This window comes from Branchiostoma belcheri, unplaced genomic scaffold (genome assembly GCF_001625305.1).
Source record: "Branchiostoma belcheri isolate BF01 breed outbred unplaced genomic scaffold, Haploidv18h27 scaffold47, whole genome shotgun sequence".
Taxonomy (NCBI): Eukaryota; Metazoa; Chordata; class Leptocardii; order Amphioxiformes; family Branchiostomatidae; genus Branchiostoma; species Branchiostoma belcheri.
In genome coordinates this window covers 1,121,393-1,142,099 of record NW_017804098.1, presented here as the reverse complement: position 1 = coordinate 1,142,099, position 20,707 = coordinate 1,121,393, and the positions used below count along the sequence as shown (strand labels likewise).

Genomic DNA, 20,707 nt, shown 5'->3' with positions numbered 1-20,707 from the left:
TGGACTCCTTTCACTCCCTTAGGTATCAGATGGAGAGAACATAACGACAGTCATGGTGGAAATCAACACATGTCACATATCTTAGAAAAAAAGGAATGTATAGAAGAACATGTACATGATGCAATACACCTGATACATAAAACATTACCTGTGTTGTAATATTGCCTAGATTGGTCAGCCTAGTCTAATGTGGTCTTGAGCTTGATTTGAAGGGACAGATCCAACTACATTTTGACTTCTGCTATAGAGGCAGCTTCTGGAGGCAGCTGGCAGGGAATTTCTAGGATAGATATGATGATCCTTTCCAATCTAGCTGGTAGGACAATTTACGACACCTTGCATATTCCTATGACAAGAGAGTTATTACTGCAGAATTTTTATGGTTGTCCATATCAGGAAGTCATCCAGAGTTTTGCATTTTATGGATATCTTTGCAGGATACTTCTAGTAATTCTTTAATGAAAGAAGGACAAGTGTTTTGGTCCATAGTAGGTACAATACACTGCAATTGTAGTTCTTGAATGAAGAATCTGGAGGCTCAAGGTCATATTTATTTGACTTTGGAGGAAGAAAATGTGCGATGCCCTTTAATGCTAACAGTGTTATTGCTTTGATAAATGGCTGCTAATTACCAAAGGTCAACTCAGTAATGGTATTACTGAGGTAAAGCTTGCTGAGTGTGTGTTCTTCTAGTCAAGCGGAGAGACAACTACCAAAAGTTTTTAGATTCTTATTGATAATGGTTTCTTCATTTTTTATGATTGACAGGCAATTATACAACATTGGGTTGTGAAATTGGTTGTGAATCCATGACATAACAAACTAGTATTTGGAAATAATTTCCCTCCAATTTTCTACATTATAACAATAACATGCTCAAATTACCCTGTAATGTTTTAGAGGGCACACTTTGTATTCCACTGCTGTTATCATATACATGGGACAAGTAAAATATATCCAAGTTGCAAACTCGAATATGCATATCAAACACTTTTATCTAGAAAGCAAAGAAACTAGGTCAGAGCCTTGCTTGCATCAGATTGGGCAATCCAAGGATTCCATAATGTATCTGAATCATACACAAGGCTCTTAGTTTCTGGTTCTAAGACAAGAATTTCAGAAAATTGAGTGGAAGAGATTAGGAGTTGTCAAGCACGTCAGGAATGATGCATGATGTAATGTATTATCCCTATGAGGAAATAACAAAAACATTTTGTGCATGCAGTTTGAGTATGCTATTTACACATTTGGTTCTGTTTGTTTCTTTGACATTTGCCATTCTTGAAACTTAGAGATTATAACTATAGTTATTAATATATGGGTAATTTTGTATGACATGAACCAATGAGTTACATGGGTTGCCACTTCATATTTATGCATTGAATATCATCCATGCATTTTGTATCTCTGAAATGTTACAAGTTGTATTTTAATTTAAGTTTAGATCCGGCTGGGAAACAACATCAAAACCCACATTACAGTTTTAGTGTGAGATTAGCACTTCCTAGGGAGTGTGAGCATTGGTCAATCCAAATGGATCATTGGTACAACATGATGACTGTTTTGGTGAATTGCCATTTAAAGTTTCAATGACACAAGGCAAAAGTCTCCCAAGGCTGTTAAATATTATACTTTTGGGGGATGATATTTGCAACTTGTGAGATCCTGTTATGCAATTATTACTGTGTTGTTAACATGGGGCCTCCACATTTGGGAAATTGCCAGTTAATTGAAGTTTTATGGACACGTAACAAAAATCCTCAAGGCTGCTAAATATACTTTTGGGATGTTTACATGACTTTGAACTTGTGAGATTCCGTTATGTAGTGATGTTGTGTTAGCATTGGGCTTCCACTATTCATGTCTTGATAGTCTGCCATGCCTTGGAGATATGTCAAAGTTAATAATGTAGGAGACTAGGAGACATATACATTACAATGCACATGTACTTCAGATGCATGTTCTGACTTCATCATTCATTAAGATGGCTCCCAGACAGAGGAAGTTTTAGGTTTCTATATAAATCACTTAAATTTTCACTGATACTTAAGATGATCTCACTTGCTCCAAGTAACAACAGGGTTCTGATGCAAATGTACAAGTTGTTCATTCACAGCAGATTATCAAACAATCAACATGACTTGGTTTAGCAAATAGAGACTGTAGTTCCATATATATCATGGAATTACCATCATTCTTGTCATGGAATATGCAAGTGTTGTGCTGCCAATGACAGGCGAAGAAATGAGGTCACATTGCACAACCTCCAACAGTTTGCTTCAAAATTTTATCTAATTTGATATTTCTTGTGTGATTTTGCACTAGTCAACTATACCAACTTCCCACATAGTCTGCAACCCACATACAATGCTTCCAACCCACAGGCAACACCTCTTACTTTCTGCATGCAAGCCTCCATTGTTAACTTAATAGTCATAAATATAACTAGCATTTGCCCGCCTCCAGCAATGCCTATACACTTCAGTTGCCTCCAAAGTGAGGCCATTACATTGCAGAAATTGTCCTTATAGGACTCGTATTCCATGAATCTTATTACCTCCTGTTGAATGGTGACTGTAATAGCAGCCTCAACCCATGTTTGGCCAATAAGTATTGGGGATTTGCCATTTAATAACTTTGCAGACTCTGGAGGATAGCTATAAAATTCTTCTCAACAGTCAACTGAATGGTTCTGGAACAAAGTTAATTGTCTGATACAGAAATAAAAGACTGGAAGGGAAAATGACATTCTGACCAGCCATTCTCCAGAGCACCCCAAAATTTCGAATGGCTTGCACTTTTAATTCCTCCTTTTTCTACCGCTGATAGAAATTGATCTGTGCAAGGAGGTCTGTGTTAAACCTCCTTAATCTAAGTGAGGTATATAATAGTGCACCTGCTGAAACAGTGACAGCCTCCACAAACTGCTCCCTCCATGAGGAGGTACCAACCACCAGGGCAAGGTTTGTCTTCTTCATCAGTTTGTCCATGGCATTCTGGAAATACAAACAGTGGCAGCTGTTACTCATCAATGTTGTAAGAATACATTCATGAAAGTTGTTACATGACAGAAACGTTTCAAACGTTTGAATTTGCTGATTGTGCATCTCATAGGAGCATCTCTATACTGTTTGGTAAAAGACTGAATTTAATTTTTTTCTGAAAATACATGTTTATCCAAGGATGTTCTATACCATGGTTTATCACATTGCCATTTGGACAACTACCAACCCTCCAATGTTTTGTCAAGATTACATGATGTAGTGTTGTTACAAATTAGGGTGGAGATGAATTACTGATGGAAGAGATTATGAATTTGAATTGTACAGCCAGCCAAATACAAACCATGGTGCCTCCCAGCCCCCCTACTCAGCTTGTAAGGCTTAGAACATTCTTGAGTTCTGACACTATGTTCTGACAAGATATTCATACAGTAAGTATATATAAATTATCGCAATACATCCCCTTATATAGAAAAACCTTTAAGGGCTACCTACTAATGGAGAAAGACTAATTTCAGTTTTTTCTACCTCAATGGCCTACCTCCATGATACAATCATCTATACTGTGCTGCAGGTCTCTGTCTTAAATTCTCTTTTAGGGCCATTTTCCAGTCCAAAGATCTAGCAATCCACTATGCAGCTAACAAACCTACATTGACGTCAGTACAGCAACATTACCCAATGCAATCAGCTTCTAGGGCTTAGTGGCTTTACAGATACAGCAGAGGGAGGGTCGCAGCAAGAATATGTACGTCACACGTATGTAATATACATATTCTATATGTGCAACATATATTATGTAATCACTGTTAGCTTATTCTAGGCATCACAAAGGCATGCCTGCTGGATATCACTGAGATAAAGCTCTGGAGGGATAATAGAAGAATGGAACATTATGTAAAACCACATTAAGGAAAGGTGACTTTTTAGTAGCAAGGGGAGAAGTGCTGCTGTTAGGAAAGTTGCCAGCAGTCCTCAGTTCACTAGATGTCTGATAGTCAGTGTGGCTCCTTGCCAAATTCGTTGGTTATCAATATTGCTGCTGTTCATCTTCATGATTAACAAGGATGGATCAACATTTATCAATAATAGAAGACAGAGCCTTTTAATTGGGTGTGATGGTGATAAGCTGATTGTCTTACAAAGGTTGGATCAATGGTTCATAAACCTGCTGGTTGTGTGTGTACTGACTTTCCACTCAAACATGACTTGCGTTTAGAAACCTGAAATTTCTGAAAAATATACTTCTTTTAGAAATGGGACATCAATCAACATATTAGAACTCAAAGACATATTCATTTTCACTTAGACTTAAAGCTGCAAGGCTGACATTATACCCAATACCAGAAAATGACTAGCTTGTCTGAAATTGAATCTTAGGAAGGCCAAGTTTTTGGTGAAGATAAAATTGAAAAATTGCTGGAAAGTAATTCCCCGTCTTTTATCCTGTGAAGAATACACCTTATGAGGAATATACCTTATATAAATCCAGTGGAAATTTGTAACAGTGATGGAACTAGATCTAGAGCGGAAAAGGATTTTTATCAGTACTGTGAGGAAATATATCTGACAGATAATGTTGGAAAGGTGTCAGTACGTACCAGTAGTACAAAATGTATATGCATGGTTCAGTGGTGGCAAGGGTATAAGAAGTAAAGGAATTGTTGTAAACTATATTTTCTTAGCATAGCAACTTTGACACGTTCAAACTTCATACACTAAGAACCAACTAAAACACCAATTTTCTCTGGACGTTTTGGAACTATCTGTAATTTCAGCTTATATATATATATATATTTCATCAAGGTAGAACATCAGGCAGATGGTCCCTGAATTTCAGAATCCTTACATCTGGATGTAATCTGTACCCAAATGAAATGAGTGCTAACAAGGAACCTCCAACTCTAAACAGTTCTCTGGGCAAGACTCCATGATACTGTCAATGACTGCACCACTCCCAGAGTGGTGAGTGGTAAACACCAGCTTATCCATCATGTTGGTAGTTTAGACCCTCTTGTAGCCTACAGCTCTGCTATCATCGCTATGACGTGAGTGGGAGGTTCTACAGTCAAGAACCAATCAGCAGATCACAGCCACAGCCTGCTGTTATGTACCGATAAGGGAACTTGGTGGTAACAGGAATAAACATGATGGGCACTTGAATAAGTGGCACCTCCATCACAGTAGTAAAATGCTGCACAAGGGCTACAACTACATGGGACTTGAACAGTATTATTTCACCAAGATGTTTTACACTTACTTTTACCCCAATGTTAAGTAAATACTAGTAGCAAATCTGTTAAAGACTTGCTACTGGTATTTACTTTGGAGGAATCTACCTTTGGCAAGATTGTCAAAATTAGTTTTTTTTTATTAGCAAATGTTGGACCTACATGATTTTTTAACACATGAAAAGGAACATTTTTGTTATCCCTCAAGGAAATGATCATGTGCTGTTGAAAATTTAAAAAATAATGGAAGAGCTGCAAGAAGTTTAATATTATGATGGAATAAACTGTGTTGCAATTAAAGTCTAAAACTGGTACATTGCATTCCAACATGCTACAGGGCTGTTTGGAGCATACTTGACTCTGTGCAAGGTTGATGCCCTCGCCCAAGGTTCCCCAGACAACAGAAATGTCAAAGTACTCAGCCTGTTTACACAACTGTTTCCTGACTGTGACATCATTGTCTAGTGTCAGTCATGTATGAACCACCAAAGTCTAGGTGTGATACATGCTTGTGATCATGACTGCATGAATCAGACAACAGCACACACCTGTTTTAACAGTCAACACTATCAATGTGAAAGGAATGCTTTTTCTGGGTACCAGCAGATCGAAACCTTTGTCTGTGCTTGCTAGCATGTTTTTTTTTAAATTCATATGCCAGGGATATGCCAGAGTGTTGACATGCATTCAGCGGTACATTCAACCTGATGAGGAACAATGGACACCTTTGTGATACCTATTTGCATTGAAACATTTTCATTATATTCTTTTGACAATACGCTGTTTGTTGTTTCTATTAGAGAAGACATCTTTAAGTCAAAACTAAATATATCCCTGTACAAGAGAAGAGTCCTCACCAATAGTGAACTTTAAAATCTTGACAATAAGCAACCTGTGATGGAAAAGACTTGACATTTGTTTTGTCTGTAGAGTTGAGAAATTGCCATGTGCTGTCATGTAGATTGAAGTACAAAGAAAGCCTAATATCAGGACTGCATAGTTCGTTTGGGCTTCCTCGTGTATTTCAAGATAAAATAACTTCACATGTTTTTATTTGGTTTTGCATTCCCTGCACCAGTTGTATGGTACCATTGGTACTGTTATGTAAGTGTGAAGCATTAGCCTCTCAAGTTCACCCCCATATCCATTAGTCCATTATAAGTAACTATGGAAAATATATACAATGCACATAAGGCATTTAGATAGTCTTGCAAACTCTATATCCAAACATACAATCATGCACTTCTCAAATCCATTTGGTGGATGTATGGACATTGTCACAGTGATAAGTGTTCAGAATGCTGCAGATGATATAGGATATGTGAGGTGATGCTGCAGATAAGAAGTAAGCTAGATGTAGATGTACATTTCAATATGGCAGCTATCGTGTTGTTACCCACACATACATTGTAGCTGTGATACATGTATTTGAATAATAACACCATAAAAAAGATGCTCTGTAATTGTTTGTCCTTCAGTTAACCCTCCAGAATCCCACTGCCTAGCTGGCAAGGATGCCATGTGGATGTGGATAGCACTACATGAAAACTTCCATCAGACATCTTTATGAAGCTCACATGTGAGATGTTTCTTCATATATTGACATCTAGTCATAGTACCGACCTTGAACTCGTAGCTCTCGATGATCTTGAGCTCGACCTTCTTGTGTTCGCCCAGTTGTGGCCTGCCCAGCCATTTGATGCGCTCCTCTTCGGTCATCTCCTCCACTGGCTTGGTTGGTTCCTCTACTTCCTCCTCCTCTTCCTCTCCCCCTTCTGTCAAAACAACATATTACACATCGTTAACTTCTCCAACTTACAGCATTTCACAAAATTAAGCTAAGTTAAGAGTCTTCATCTGGTGTTAACTTGTAGGTATGTACAGTGTAGTTCTGATTTCAGTTAGAAAAGATACATGTTTTGTCTGTTGCTGAAACATTTGTGGGTCTCATGTCTTGATTTTGTATGCTGAGTGCATCACTCCTTTGCCATTAAACAACCTTCATTAGGGACTTCCACTTAGTGTCCATTCCTTAACACCAGTTGACATAAAGTAATCTAGAAAATGAGATCAAATTACAACATCATTTAAAAATGCTAAATTGGGTTTTTGGATTGATATGGGAACTGGGTACTGTTTCCATCAAGGGGGAAGAAAGAAGGAAAATAGTTGAGAATGTTCTCTAATAACAGCATGGGGGGAAAAGTCAGAAAGCCTATTCTTGACATCTCTAGTTGATGGAATTTCCTAGCCAAGGCTACAATTATTATAGTTTTTGAGTGTTCTGTTGAGCATAACTTATCCTTAAACTATACACTGTTTGCCAGAACAATAGCCACTGCCTTCTCCTTGGTGCTGAAATACTATCCATTGAAAACAATGCATGCGTCAACAGCATTTCATGTTTGATGAAAAATGATAATTATAATACAATAATGTCATAATAATACATATGATGGAAAGACATACTAAGGTACTGAATACACTATGGGATTTATTTGACATTCCAGAGATAATTTGTTGACTATGAATTTGACAAACTGGAGTTGAACATCAATTTTTCTTGACTTTGTATATTGGATGAAATGACTGGTATTCTTGATCAATATGTCTAGTAAAGACTTCATTAAGATAATGACAACAGAGTGTACCCCTGGGTCTTGTTCTCTTGTCTACAAGCCTGGAGGAACTTTGACATAATGAAATACTGTCACAGGAAGCCATGGGGAGCATCACCTCTTATCCCCTCCAAATCCCCTCATTTACACACAAAAGTCTTAATCCAGTTAAAATATGAAGGTCGTCAGAGTACCATTTGTCTTGGTGCTATACCAACATAGAAGATAGCTTCAGAAAGTTCTTATACAATTTATATAGTAACCTGGGAACTTTGTGTCAATTTCAACATGCATTCATTTGCCTTTTGGAGGCAGTTTTCTAGTAAACTAGTTTTCAGTCAAAAGTGTTCTATCCGAGTTGTACCCAGAGGTACAAAAATTATTGCCTCACTGCTCATTAAGCCAACTGCATTACAGATCTAATATCACAAATGTGCTGCTTAGGGATATTCCCAGGTAAAAGCTGCAACTCATATTGAGAATTAAATTTTCTTTAGAAAGGAATTGCCTTCTGTTTCATTAACTACGGTTACTGCTTATAGTGATTGAAACCACAATTGGCTTCAAAGCCTTCTCACCAGTAAGAACATTTTTAGAGTGTAACATGTAAGAAACTATGTAGCAAACTTATCCTATACTAAAATACTGGGTTAAGTATATTGTGGAATGATCTTATGCCAGATGCCGATATTGAACTGTAGGAAAACTGTTGGAATACAAATGACAGCCTTACCTTCTCCTTCTGGCTTGACCTTGTAGGGCTCACCAAGCTCAACAAAGAAATTCTCGTCCTTCTCATATTCTTCATCGTCAATGATGACAATGTCGATGTGCTTTCTGCATGAAAAATGGAAACAGTGTAAATGTAGCATTTATGGATCCTGCAGCATTTTTATTTGACTTTTATTGGGCAACACAAGCAGGTGATTTACACCTGTCCCAGATACCTTATGGCATGGGCTTGATTACAGCATTATGGCTACATAAAGATGATCATTATCATACTCAAAAGGCATTAGCTTTTCTGAAGCAGCATGTTAATGGTATTTTGATGTATTCATACCCAGTTGCATCGAATTAGATTTCAAGGCACGCAAAGTCGTGTGGCAGAAATAATCTTAAGCCACATGAAGGTAATAGCCAAACAATACACCTGCATATATCTTATATCATCCTACCATACAAACCTTCAATCAATGTCTACCAGCTCTAAACCAGCTATTAAACGACCCACCAAGCTCAGATTACTTCACATCAATCCATGACTCATCCATGACAGGAATCAACTATTGCATCAGGTTAAAACACAGGAATATTGTGTGTCAAACCTCTACTGGTATCTTGTGCTTTGGTAGGGATTCATATTTTTTATTAGCAGAGAAGCTTTAGTGAGACACAGTTGGAACATATAAAGAAAAGATGCCATCAGGAACCATTACCGACACATGATTTATGTCTTATAAGGCGGTGGCAGACCTGACATTTAAGCACCATTGCCGTGGTTGGCAGCGTAAGTGTCACAACCCATCTCCACCAGCATCAACCCCAACATTCCTCCAGTGTCCTATTTCCATCAATATTCGCAAGGTGCAGGAAAGCCATTACAGATTTCCAATTGCATCCCGAATGACAATTATGTAGGGTAGCCTTACATCTCTGCTGGCTTCTATAGCAAGCTCCACAAATCAACTCTTGTCAAACCAATGTATGACTTCAAACATAACTCTTTGGTCCCCCCCCCCATAATACTTCAGGTGCATAATTCAATGTTATGTGGATGAACATGATTACCCGGTACATCAGAAAGTAGGATCTGGTGGAAATGCAGCATAAAGAATAACTAGAAAGTGCTCTGTGCGCATGGCATGGTAATAGTACTACATTAGCTTGACTAAAACTGCAGTGCACTAGGGCATAAAATTGAGGGAAGCTGGGAGGGTGTACCCTCTGATGCCAACTGAGGCACAGCATGCAGGTATAATCTGAGAGGCCCTGAGGGTCTTCCTCTTCATCTCTCCAGTTTCTCAACTCCCATTCTGAAGTACTCAACATTGCTGCAATAACTTTTCCATAATGTTGGTATCAAATGTATGACAACTATGTTCCATACCCTGTTTGAATTGTAAGTTAGTAATTTTCAAAAAGAGGTCCAAGGTATAAAGGTTTGATCCTAAAGATTCATATCAGTTTTAAGTTGGATTAACAACAACAACAAAAACATTGCATTTTTTTATGCTTATTGAATACTTCAGAAGCTGCTAATGTACTTAAACTGCATGGTCTGATCCAATCTGAATTAACTGGTAATAATGAGTATGTTGTAAATTGTAACTTTCAATAAAAAGAAGTCTTTCAGGTAACACTGTCAAGAGACTGACACTGCTCAAGAAGTATTAACATTCATGACACGTCTTTCCCAATCAAGTTTTTTATCACTGACAATCGATTTTCTCAAGATAGGATTTCTGCTTGCTGGTTTGCTGTACACTGGTAGCCAATGACTCTGCCCCGCCTCCCGGGAAGGGACCAGTGTCACAGGTGGAAGGAAGCTACATAAAACAACCCTAGATTAACCTCATGACCCCAACAAACTATGATTGATACACTTTGCTACAAGAGTTGAAGTAACTATTCTATAGGTCGTCTTAAATTCTAACCACAGAATCCACTGATACTGCATAGGGGGTCCATTTAAGGTGTAGGTGACATCTTGCTCCACCAGAGGTACTCCATTATCTAATGCTTCCCAGTGTGGTTTAGGGTAGGTGCGTATGGCATTTTAAGTATAACTCGAGCCACCAAAGTCAGGAATGGGTCAATTCTTAGTCTTGCGGTCAATATGTAGTGTGAGGAGATATACCAAGTCTTTGTGGTGGTAGATGCAAATCATTAAGTAGAATTAATGAAATAACCATATGCGAAATCAAGATTGGTCAAGTGGCCTAATTTTGCCATTTACAGGTAGATGGCTACATCCCAATCAAATATTCAAACCTATTGTTATTACCAGGTCACTGACTCTGCTGTCCTTTGTGCTGAACAGCCAACAGCTAGCATTATCATTGATGACAAATCAGAATAATATCCATGCACTTGTACCAAACATTGAGTCTTCCCTTCTTTATATTTCTTGTGGTATTGCTAAAAGAATGAAATTCTACATTTTTTTGTATGTTGGTAGTACGTTGGTACTTCTTTGAGACTTATCAAGATAATAATAATAAATGTTTATTGATTGATCGATGAGTACAATCTCTAGCATGTGGCAGCGCAACTAAGAAAGTAGCGCTGAATTGTATGCTAGTGTTTAAAAACAGAGAAACAAATATTGCACAGTTAACAAATAGACAACTATACAAGTGAGTATTTCACAGCTAACATATAGACAATTAAATAAGTGAGTAAAGTGGTACATAAGCCCAGGACGTCCATGGTGCTGAAACAATAATTGTTGTTATAAGAAGCTCCTCCAAAATGCTGTTGTGTAGAGGGACTCATTTACTGTTTTACTTTCAACCTACATGTATGATTCCACAAAGAGAAGTGGTCAGGTCACTAAGAGCAATCAATCACATTCTTTCTGGAGCTCATTATAAAAGGAGTTTCTTTTTATATTTCTATCAGATAGATTAATGACTTAATACTTTTCTAAATGCCATGAAGTGGTGATTTTTTTCTTCATACATTACTTCATGTGATATGATACATGAATTGCCTTATTTTGTACAGGCCAAAGGTATCTTTGCAATCACAGGATATTGTCAGCCAGATGCAAATAAAAGTATCTACAGTACATCCATCTCTTAACTTTTCTTTAACTTTTTGGTCAGTTCAACACTTACTGTGTTTTTTCACACCATTGAGGAACTAGGGGATTTTTTAGATCCTTGCTGGCCTATACATGTTGCTCAAGTAAAAAATTTATCTAAAGGGAAGTATTGTCAATTAAACAGGAGACTGCTGTTCAGACCATGCAGTCTAAATCAGAACAGCGCTTATTGACAAGAAGCACAATGTACCATAACAGCTTATAATGTAACTTGTGTCTCCATAGAGATTTTGGCTGGCTAAACAATGAGCATCTTCCTCTATTCTAGTTCTATACAAGCATGGGATTCTGTTATGAATACAAATCCTCTCAGTAAAAAATCAATGCCTGTTCAATTAATTATTTCCACCCATATCAAGTGTACTGCAATCAACAAGGTCCTGCAGAGCTCAGTTTGTGAAATTGTATCAATCACACAAAGCCTCTTTTGCATAATCAGAGTATGGTAAGGATGTTTTAATCTACAGTAATGTATCAGGGGATTGTATCCTGCCTCTGTCCTAATAAATGAAACATACCTTTTACATTTGTTCCATCAAGACATTGACATAATGGTATGCATGGTGCACTTTGCCAGGAGAAGGATCTGGACAATGAATTCCCCTCCCATCCAGAGGAAAGATGTATACAAACCTGAGATACTATTGAAAATGCATGACTCATAGTACAATCTATTGCGATTTCATTAATGCCAATAGATTGTTTTGAATAGCCATGCACCTGCACCCCAGTCATCTTGGTTCCTACCTTGACGAGTGCATTTGAGCCTTTAAGAATTTGATGTGGTAAAATTGGAATTTACAATGCAAAGGGGGTTAAGTGCTTTGTGACTTCAAGTGGCAGTTACTGCATCATTGTAACAATTGTACAGAAGCTGAAAAGTCAAAAGGGTACAATATTTTATCCAAAATCATCCACAGGAAGAAGTAGTCCAGGTTTGCCTGTACATGTAATTTCATGGCTCATATAGTATGCATGAAGATGGTTGTATATGTGGACAGCTGGGTTTGTCCATAGATGCTATCACCTTAGCTATTATGTGGTTTGTACTTCAGAAAGTATCAGATGTTCTAAAGAATATGGCAAACCAGTCCTCCAACAACACCCCTTTACCAACTGAAGTAGCTCAGAAACCCTTTGTTTTCATGCTTGGAACCGTTCGCCATGCACTCATACTACCTGTATATCTCTAGAGGGAAGAAGAATGACATTGATTTCATATTTTGTCTCTAACCTCATTGTGTCCACCCTCATTAAATGCCTTGCTGTGCTAAAACTTGTGCATTCTGCTGAAACCAGTGAGAATTTTACTTTATCAAAGTTGTACAGAGCACCCCATTTATCAACCTCTGTATCAGAAACAATTTCCATTAAGTCAGGACAACTGGGGGCTAGATATCGGCATTAGATCTTAAGGAAAAAAAATCATTACATAGTTGAAAACCTGTGCTGATAATGCAGGTTAATCAGTGACAGGAGAGAGGTGGGGTTATCTGTATGTTACTTAATTGCAAGGATGCTTGCAAGCCACATGCTCTCATGTCTGATTCTTGACATACAATGTAATGCAATAATCAAGATCAGAATGATGTCAGAAGTGGAGGAGGCAGAGTTCTTCCTTTGTAAACCCTACATAGAATTCTGGAGGGTCTGTTCTTTATGTACTTGATGAACTGTAATTGATCTGACCTTGGCATACTTATATTTGTAGTTTGTGGTGAATTTGTATTCTTGTCACGGTCTATGAGACTGAAGCCTGCAAAAATACAATTGTTTTCTTCTTTGTACTGATTGGTTAGTTGTTATTCAATGTGAAAGAAAGGCATGGGCTTCTGTCATTTCCTGTACCCACCTGAACTGCACCCCCACACTCCATTACTGAAGCAATAGATGCCTTGGTAAATTGCTTTACTTGAGAATTAACACAGTGACTGAATAAGAAGCTATTGATTGTGACCCCAATATGCATCTCTGATGCTGAACATCTTGCAGTCCACTAGTACTGTGCACTGTAGCTATCCCTGTAAGATTACTGCATCTAAAATAATGTTCCTTGCATGTAACTAGAGCAAAGATAAATTGAAGGCTCTACCCTCTTCATTAGCTAATGAAATGTGAAAGGCAACATTGGAAAATCCAACTTAATTAGCAGTCTGGCATTGCTTGTCTGCTCTGTTTCCCAGAAAAGGGTCTCTTTCAATTGTTGGAGGGTAAAAGTATAGAAAAAGAAACACTGTATAAGATTCTATGTATCCATAGTCTGAATCATAAGCAATATATAACCCTGGGCCGTCATAGGAAATTATACCTCCTCTCAGATTACTTCATTCTTCACACTGCATGCCAAAATTGTACAAAGAGTTCTTGCATCAACTATTTCTTTGTTAAGAGAAGAGCTACACTTAGAAGTCATCTGTTATGATACTAACTCCCCAGCTGAGGCCCCTCCAGGCTATGAAGGCAGTTTGATGTAATGGAGGAGGGTTACAGCCTGACATACATATTATAGTCATGAAGCAGCAGCATAAAGGATGACAGAGTGGTCTGTTCTGTGATGAAGAATGACTCTATTGCTTCACTAGAAACTGTGTACTACCCAATTACTTTGTGACATATCTATGGGAGAATTTTGTACTGTTATGGGGTTCACAAAATGTAGAAGATTATAAAAAAATGTTATGATATAGATGGTGCCTGCATGCAGAGCCAAATGTTATACACACAGCCTAGAATATAAACAAAAACTAGAGCATGTAAGAATACTTGGCAACGTAACGTTTCCTCACAGAAGGATTGTATATAATTTTGTTTTCCTGGAAATACATGCATCAAAATTATTTGACCAATGATCAACATAATGACGCTAATTAATGATTAAATTTTTCCCTCTATATTACCAAAATTGCTGTTAATCCTTCTCTCAAAGCACTTATCAAAATATATTTGATTTGTTTCCCAGGATATGATAATATTTCAAAATTGATGTGAATATTTTTTTTTCAACCTGTAAAAATTAATCCAGTCTAATATATAAAAAAAAAAGAAATGTTACTTTTCACTCACATACATTTGGACCCTTTACCTGTACCCCACTGCATATGATTACTTTCTAGATGTATCTATCTCCAATGACATTGGCCCTTTTACTGCAGACAGAATAAATGGCTTGATGGGATTTGGGCTTTAAAAGTTCAAGGTTTTTTAGAATGAACAGTTCAATGGGGTATATTCTACAGTTCAGGCCAACAGGTCAACTGCAATTTATATCTACTTTATGGTCCAGACTGCTATAGAATAAAAGATTTTACACAAGAAATAGCATCAGCAGTTTGCAAGCTGTAACACCTTACATGAGAAGTAGTTGCCACAGCAAATCAACTTTCTACATAAGCACTTGAGGCATTGAAATATGATCAGATTTTATATTGAAACAAAGTTATGGAACAATCTTTGCCTCTTTCTGTAAATTAGAACCCAAATTGATTATTTTAGCACACCCCTGACACTTTAACATAATTCTCCTTTGAGGCACCAAAAATAATATTACTTTTTTTCAATTACAATTTTTCAGGATGTCATCCCATTTTTCAATGTCCAAAGACATTTTTCCACATCTCTTCATTAATGAATAGTGGTGTGGTCTTTCCCTTTGCAGTATTTACCTGACTTTTGAACTATGTTACCAGAATTTCCTAATACATGAGCTGCGTTTTGAGGATATATGGGTGGGCTTTCATAAAAGTTCTGTCTTGCCTACTATTAACAGACAGATAAAATCAACTGGTAAAGAATCAGATGTCCAGATACAGAGAAGAATTACAGCCTTCCACTGAGAGGTTTTAGATGTTCCCAGTTTTCTTCTTAAACTGTGTTCTCAAAAAGAAGCATTGGGATGACCAACAACCCATTATATTATGGATCTATGGTACGATATGATCTAAAATTCTCTAAACCTCCTCCCTATCCCTTTGCTGGTAATAAATCTTAGCCCAGCTCTAAAATGCTCCACTCAGTTTATGATCTGTTACCGGCAGAGCGGACGCTCCCATGTTGCCATGCTTTATATACTTGCCATCTCCTAAGCTGTAGGTACAATTCCAAAGAACATAGCATTATTACATATGACTGTAGGGAACTGTATACACTTAGCAGTTTTTTGGCTTCCTACATGTTTTTTCTTGAAGTGATGGTGGTTCTTGTTCACTGTGTTTTCCTTTCTTCTATATGCTGACTTCAGGTAACAAAGTGTGCTTACATTTACATGTATATTAGTCCAGTCTACGCTGTATCTCAGCTTTGCATCTGTTACACAAAATACTGGCCATTAAAGGTTTTCCATAAATCTCTGGTGGTAACTATGTTTTGTGCCTGACAGGAGGATAAACAGACCTAAAGTTGTCTGAACTGTTCTGTTGATGTTTTATACCCTTCCATGCCAGTGTCTATGTGCCACTTTGGACACTGTTACATCATCAAGTCAAAGTTTAGAATAAAATGGCAGCCGGTGTCATTATATGAAAGTCGTGCAAAATGGGAGGGAATGTCGTAACTTCACTTTCTCTGTTACTTTGTTTCACATCACTATTAATTGTAGAAAAATCAATACCGGGTAGGCTGATATTGCCATGGACATTGGTAAGATTATACATCAGTTCGAACGCCCACATGTGGGTTCTTAAAAGCCTGCCAAGTTTTGTTCCCCTGACCATTTATACCCAAGGCTAGGGTTATATGTACTCCTAGCCAGGGAGGCATGATTTCTTCATACATTAGATTTTAATAATAGGGGTAATATCTTTTAGTACTCAGTCACATACATGTATGTTAGCCTAAGTTTCTCTGTGCCTGAAGTCTTCCTGTTGCAAATTCGACATGAATGTTCTTTTATTTTGTTGTAGTTTTTGTTTCCTGATATCACTTTTTTAGGGTCATAAAGTTGTAAATAAATATTCTGATGGATGGCCTTTCATGCCCCTAGAGTGAAAAAAGTAGACCAATAAAAGCAGGTAAAATGATCTACATGTACCACAAAAGCACTTCATTAAGGTAGGCTGTTGGTTTGCACATTCATAAAGCCTGATGGTTGCTTCTTTGTATCATTGTGTAGGTGACCCATGGGACCAGCATACTAGCCCAGTATACTTCAATAGATCCCAGGTGATTCTGTATTGATAGCTCCATTCAAAATGAAGGCAGGTGCAATATCAGTCAAGGTCCTACGACAGTGTGCAATCACCTAAGTCTATTGTTGGGAGACAAAAGGTCTATAAAAAGTCCTGGGATACTTTGCTGCCCTCTGGGCTTACTTAGATCTCATTTTTTTCAGGGTCAAGTTATTATCTCAGGGCACAATTGACTGATTATACAGGTGTTATGTAGCCATATTTCTCAGACAAGAGCATCTTTCTTCATAAGAGCATATTGTTGTATTCTAACTCTTTCAAAGATGTTGCAGTGATATGAACAAGCCAATGGAAATATTGCAACAGCTACATCAACAAAGCTGGCTGTGGTACCACTACCATGCCCAAGAAGGTAAAGTATGCCAAAGCAAAATATCAGGATGTTACCCTAACAACTGGATCAACAACAAGTGTTCCTATTGACTGGTAATTTCAGCTGAGAAGCCCAGATATGCAGTATGATTTTATAATTGCTTTGGAATTCCAAGAGCTATGCCCCATACCCAGATGTTGTTTGGTTGGGAAGTTGCTACATTGCCTATTTTTCACTGGAATTGCTGCAGCCTCCACTGGGCTTTTAGGATAAGGCACCTTTGAAACATGTTTGAATCCCCCACCCCTCATGTAAAATTAACCTTCTCACTGCTGAGAGCTCATCTATTAATCAGATTTGCATTGATTAGAAAATCAATTCCAGTCGGGAGACAGTTTAAGTCTCCAGACATGGCTTGCATGATATTGATAAGGAGTCCTGACCTATTCATGAAGGCCTGACTTGCATCCACACATGTGCAAATTATATGTATAAACAGTGTTTTTGTGATTCAACAACCTTATATAAAGATGTTGGACTTTGGCTGTGTGCAAGGTAGCAACTCAATGAAGGAAGGAGAGGAAGGACATCCACTATGGTCAAAATGTGCCACCCCAGCAGTATCAGGGTTTAAATTTATCTGACTGAAACAGACCTGTCACTAGTGCCTGCCCTGCAGTGGAGATGATGTTAAATTAGTCTCTGAAACAGGTGCATAAACAACATATGCAGAAAACTTACAGCTCCCTGCACATAGTGGGCTTTATATATCTAGATGTGCAATAACTGGCATAGCTGGCACACTTGATAGGACTGAACCATGTGGAAGGTGTTTTAAGGGTTTGAGAATTGCAAGCATGTTCCTTCATGATAAGTCAGCACTTAAAGAAACTAGGCCAAACTTTTGTCACAATCTGTAATGCTTGACATATAACAAGATACTGTAAAAACTTTCTCTTCATATGCTAACTCAATTCACACTCCAGAGATGATTATGATCTTTGATGAACAGTATAGGCTTACCAAGCCTGTTATTAAATTTCAAACACAATTTCATAGGAAAACATATAGCATGACACTGACTGTAAATGTGTGCTATACCTTCTGAGATCTATCTTCAGGGGTGCTTTTGACATTTTGGCTAATACCATGTTTTATGTATAATATTATATGAATTAGATTGAAATGAGAAACCTAAGCTGATATACAGCTGGTACACAAGCCATCAGCAGTTTGCTTAATACTTAAATCTCAACACATTTGTGATGGACAACATTCTACAAAGATATAAGACTGCTCAAATTGAATTACCTAACAATGTTAATCAATCAATCTATGTCAACAATAATAGAGAATATTATCATCATATTGAAATATTGCATTATATTGAAATATTGCATTATTGAAAGAGTGTTGAATTTGTACATCATAACAACTTGAACAAGAAAGTTCTGCTGCAGGATTGCTTTTACTGCAGTAATAAATCTTGACATCCAAATCACATCTTTGAGTTTTCATAACTGCAGTCCAATTTTGGCTTCTTGGCTTTTAAGTCTTCCCAGATCAATTTGGTGGCTGCTCTTTAAAAGAGAAGCCAGCCAATGAATCTTCTCATAGAACTCTTTGTACAAATTGCTATTGCTAACTATTAACAAGTTGCTATGCTTCTATTGAAAAGTACCTTGACAGGTTTTAAGAAATTTGATCAAGAAAGGTCTCTGTACCAGATGCTGAGTATTAGAATATCAAGCTTTCCATACACTAGCCAAGTCTACTCAACAAACTTCTATTGGTTACAGCAATCACTAGCTGCAAAAACGTTACTGGCTCTGATCATAATTTATCACCACTTCACCCTGTGCTTTATTCAGCCTTGCCTGCCATTGAAGACTGAACTGTTAGCATGACCACACTGAAGTACAAGCCATTTTGCCACTGACAGTGAAGAATTCAGCATCATACTATGATGCCCTAGGGGAAATCCTACTGTCAAGCTTCTTACATTGCAAGTGATCTGAGGTGGAAACATTTTCTTTTCAGTTTGTCCCATACACCTACAGCATACATTTTAAACAACTGTTCAAAAAGCTGACACAGCATGAGATCTTACCCTTCTTATAGCACTGGAATTAAAAGCCGATGACAAATGGGCAATTGTGATATCGGCTGCACTGACCCTGCCAAGTGCAATCTGTAATTCCTGTGCATACTGGGATGGAAATATGCCAAATGAAAGGGAGATTTTATTGGTCTTTAGATAAAGCAGAGTATGGATCAATGAGCACCTCATCCAGTATTGTTCATGAGTTCCATACAGCTGACATGGCACTTTTGACTTTGCAGAAATTTTTCCTGTTCCTTTCTGGTGCTCGCAGACGATTTATGGGGACATTTGAATGCACTTGGATGCAAGAACAGTAGCCTTATGTTTATTGTTTATTAGACTGATCTCCATTAGTTTGTTGCCTTATGCATTAAGTATTAAATGGTTGAAAATCTATCAGCCTAGTAACATAGTACATAGTATTACATGTATATTAGTTTACTTTGTCTTTGGAAACTTTTTCTACCCCTGTCTTGGCCTGCATCCCAATAACCAATTACTATTACAGAAATAGATTCTCATGGCCACAACAGTTGCCAGGCATTATCAAAAGTGAAAGGGAGACTCAGTTACAGTGAAACTTACATAAATATCCAAGATGATAACAGTTACCACGTTCCTCTGTCCTTTATAGTAATTTATACCACTGTAGATAATAGTCATCACAGTGTGGCAAACTCTCACATGAGGGTATTCTGTAATCAATTTTATTGCCCCATGATTGCTGATTGCCTATTTCTGCAGCAGTCTTTATCTGAGTACACTGTTGGAGCCTTTAAAAGATAAGGCTGATGAATTGTGCAGCATCTTTGGAGCCACATTACCATAGTGATTAGAATTGTTCCTTTGATGCTTATCCCAAATGAATATCTTTACCATGCTGACATTCACCTCAGTAATAATACATTCAGTCACAGCTTTTGCTAGTATTCACAAGCATCCTGCTATAAAGTTCCTTATAGTATGGCTCAGTATTGTTAGATATCATTTTTCAAGGACAATGAGGATGAGGGAAAAGAAAATACCTGACTGAGTGTACATGTAAGTTGCGAGAAGCAACAAATTAGATTGGTGTGGACTTAAGAGTGAACTTCCTCTCAGAAAATATCTTTGATTTATTCTACATCCCATAGTCTAATGTATTAATCTACCAATATTATTTCATCACTATTTCCTAAGCCTGCAGGCATGGACATTGGAAGAAATTAGAAAATGACATGGACACCTTTAACGCCAACCACATGAATGTTGATTGAGAGGGATTTATTGCCTTCCCAAATCTTTATCATCCACCTAAATCCCTTGGTAATAAATATTGTTTCCAGGTCAAGCCTAGGTCATTTCCTGTGGGTATTGTGGAATGGTTGAGAATGAATCAGACGTAATTGTTCTTCCTGCCCCACAAGTGGGTTTCTTCTTAAGGATTC

At 37.6% G+C, this 20,707-nt stretch overlaps 1 protein-coding gene across 5 annotated transcripts in view; it reads right to left on the bottom strand.

Moving 5' to 3' along the window:
- LOC109479147 (sodium/calcium exchanger 1-like) overlaps window positions 1–20,707 on the bottom strand; it is a 46,681-nt gene that overhangs the window by 8,135 nt on the left and 17,839 nt on the right. For all 5 annotated transcript variants that reach the window (XM_019781019.1, XM_019781020.1, XM_019781016.1 and 2 more), the window contains exons 3-5: window positions 8,585–8,688; window positions 6,857–7,008; window positions 2,897–2,996 (exon numbers count right to left, since the gene is read on the bottom strand). In XM_019781019.1, the coding sequence (XP_019636578.1) occupies window positions 2,897–2,996; window positions 6,857–7,008; window positions 8,585–8,688 (356 nt within the window). The remainder of the gene's footprint in view (window positions 1–2,896; window positions 2,997–6,856; window positions 7,009–8,584; window positions 8,689–20,707) is intronic.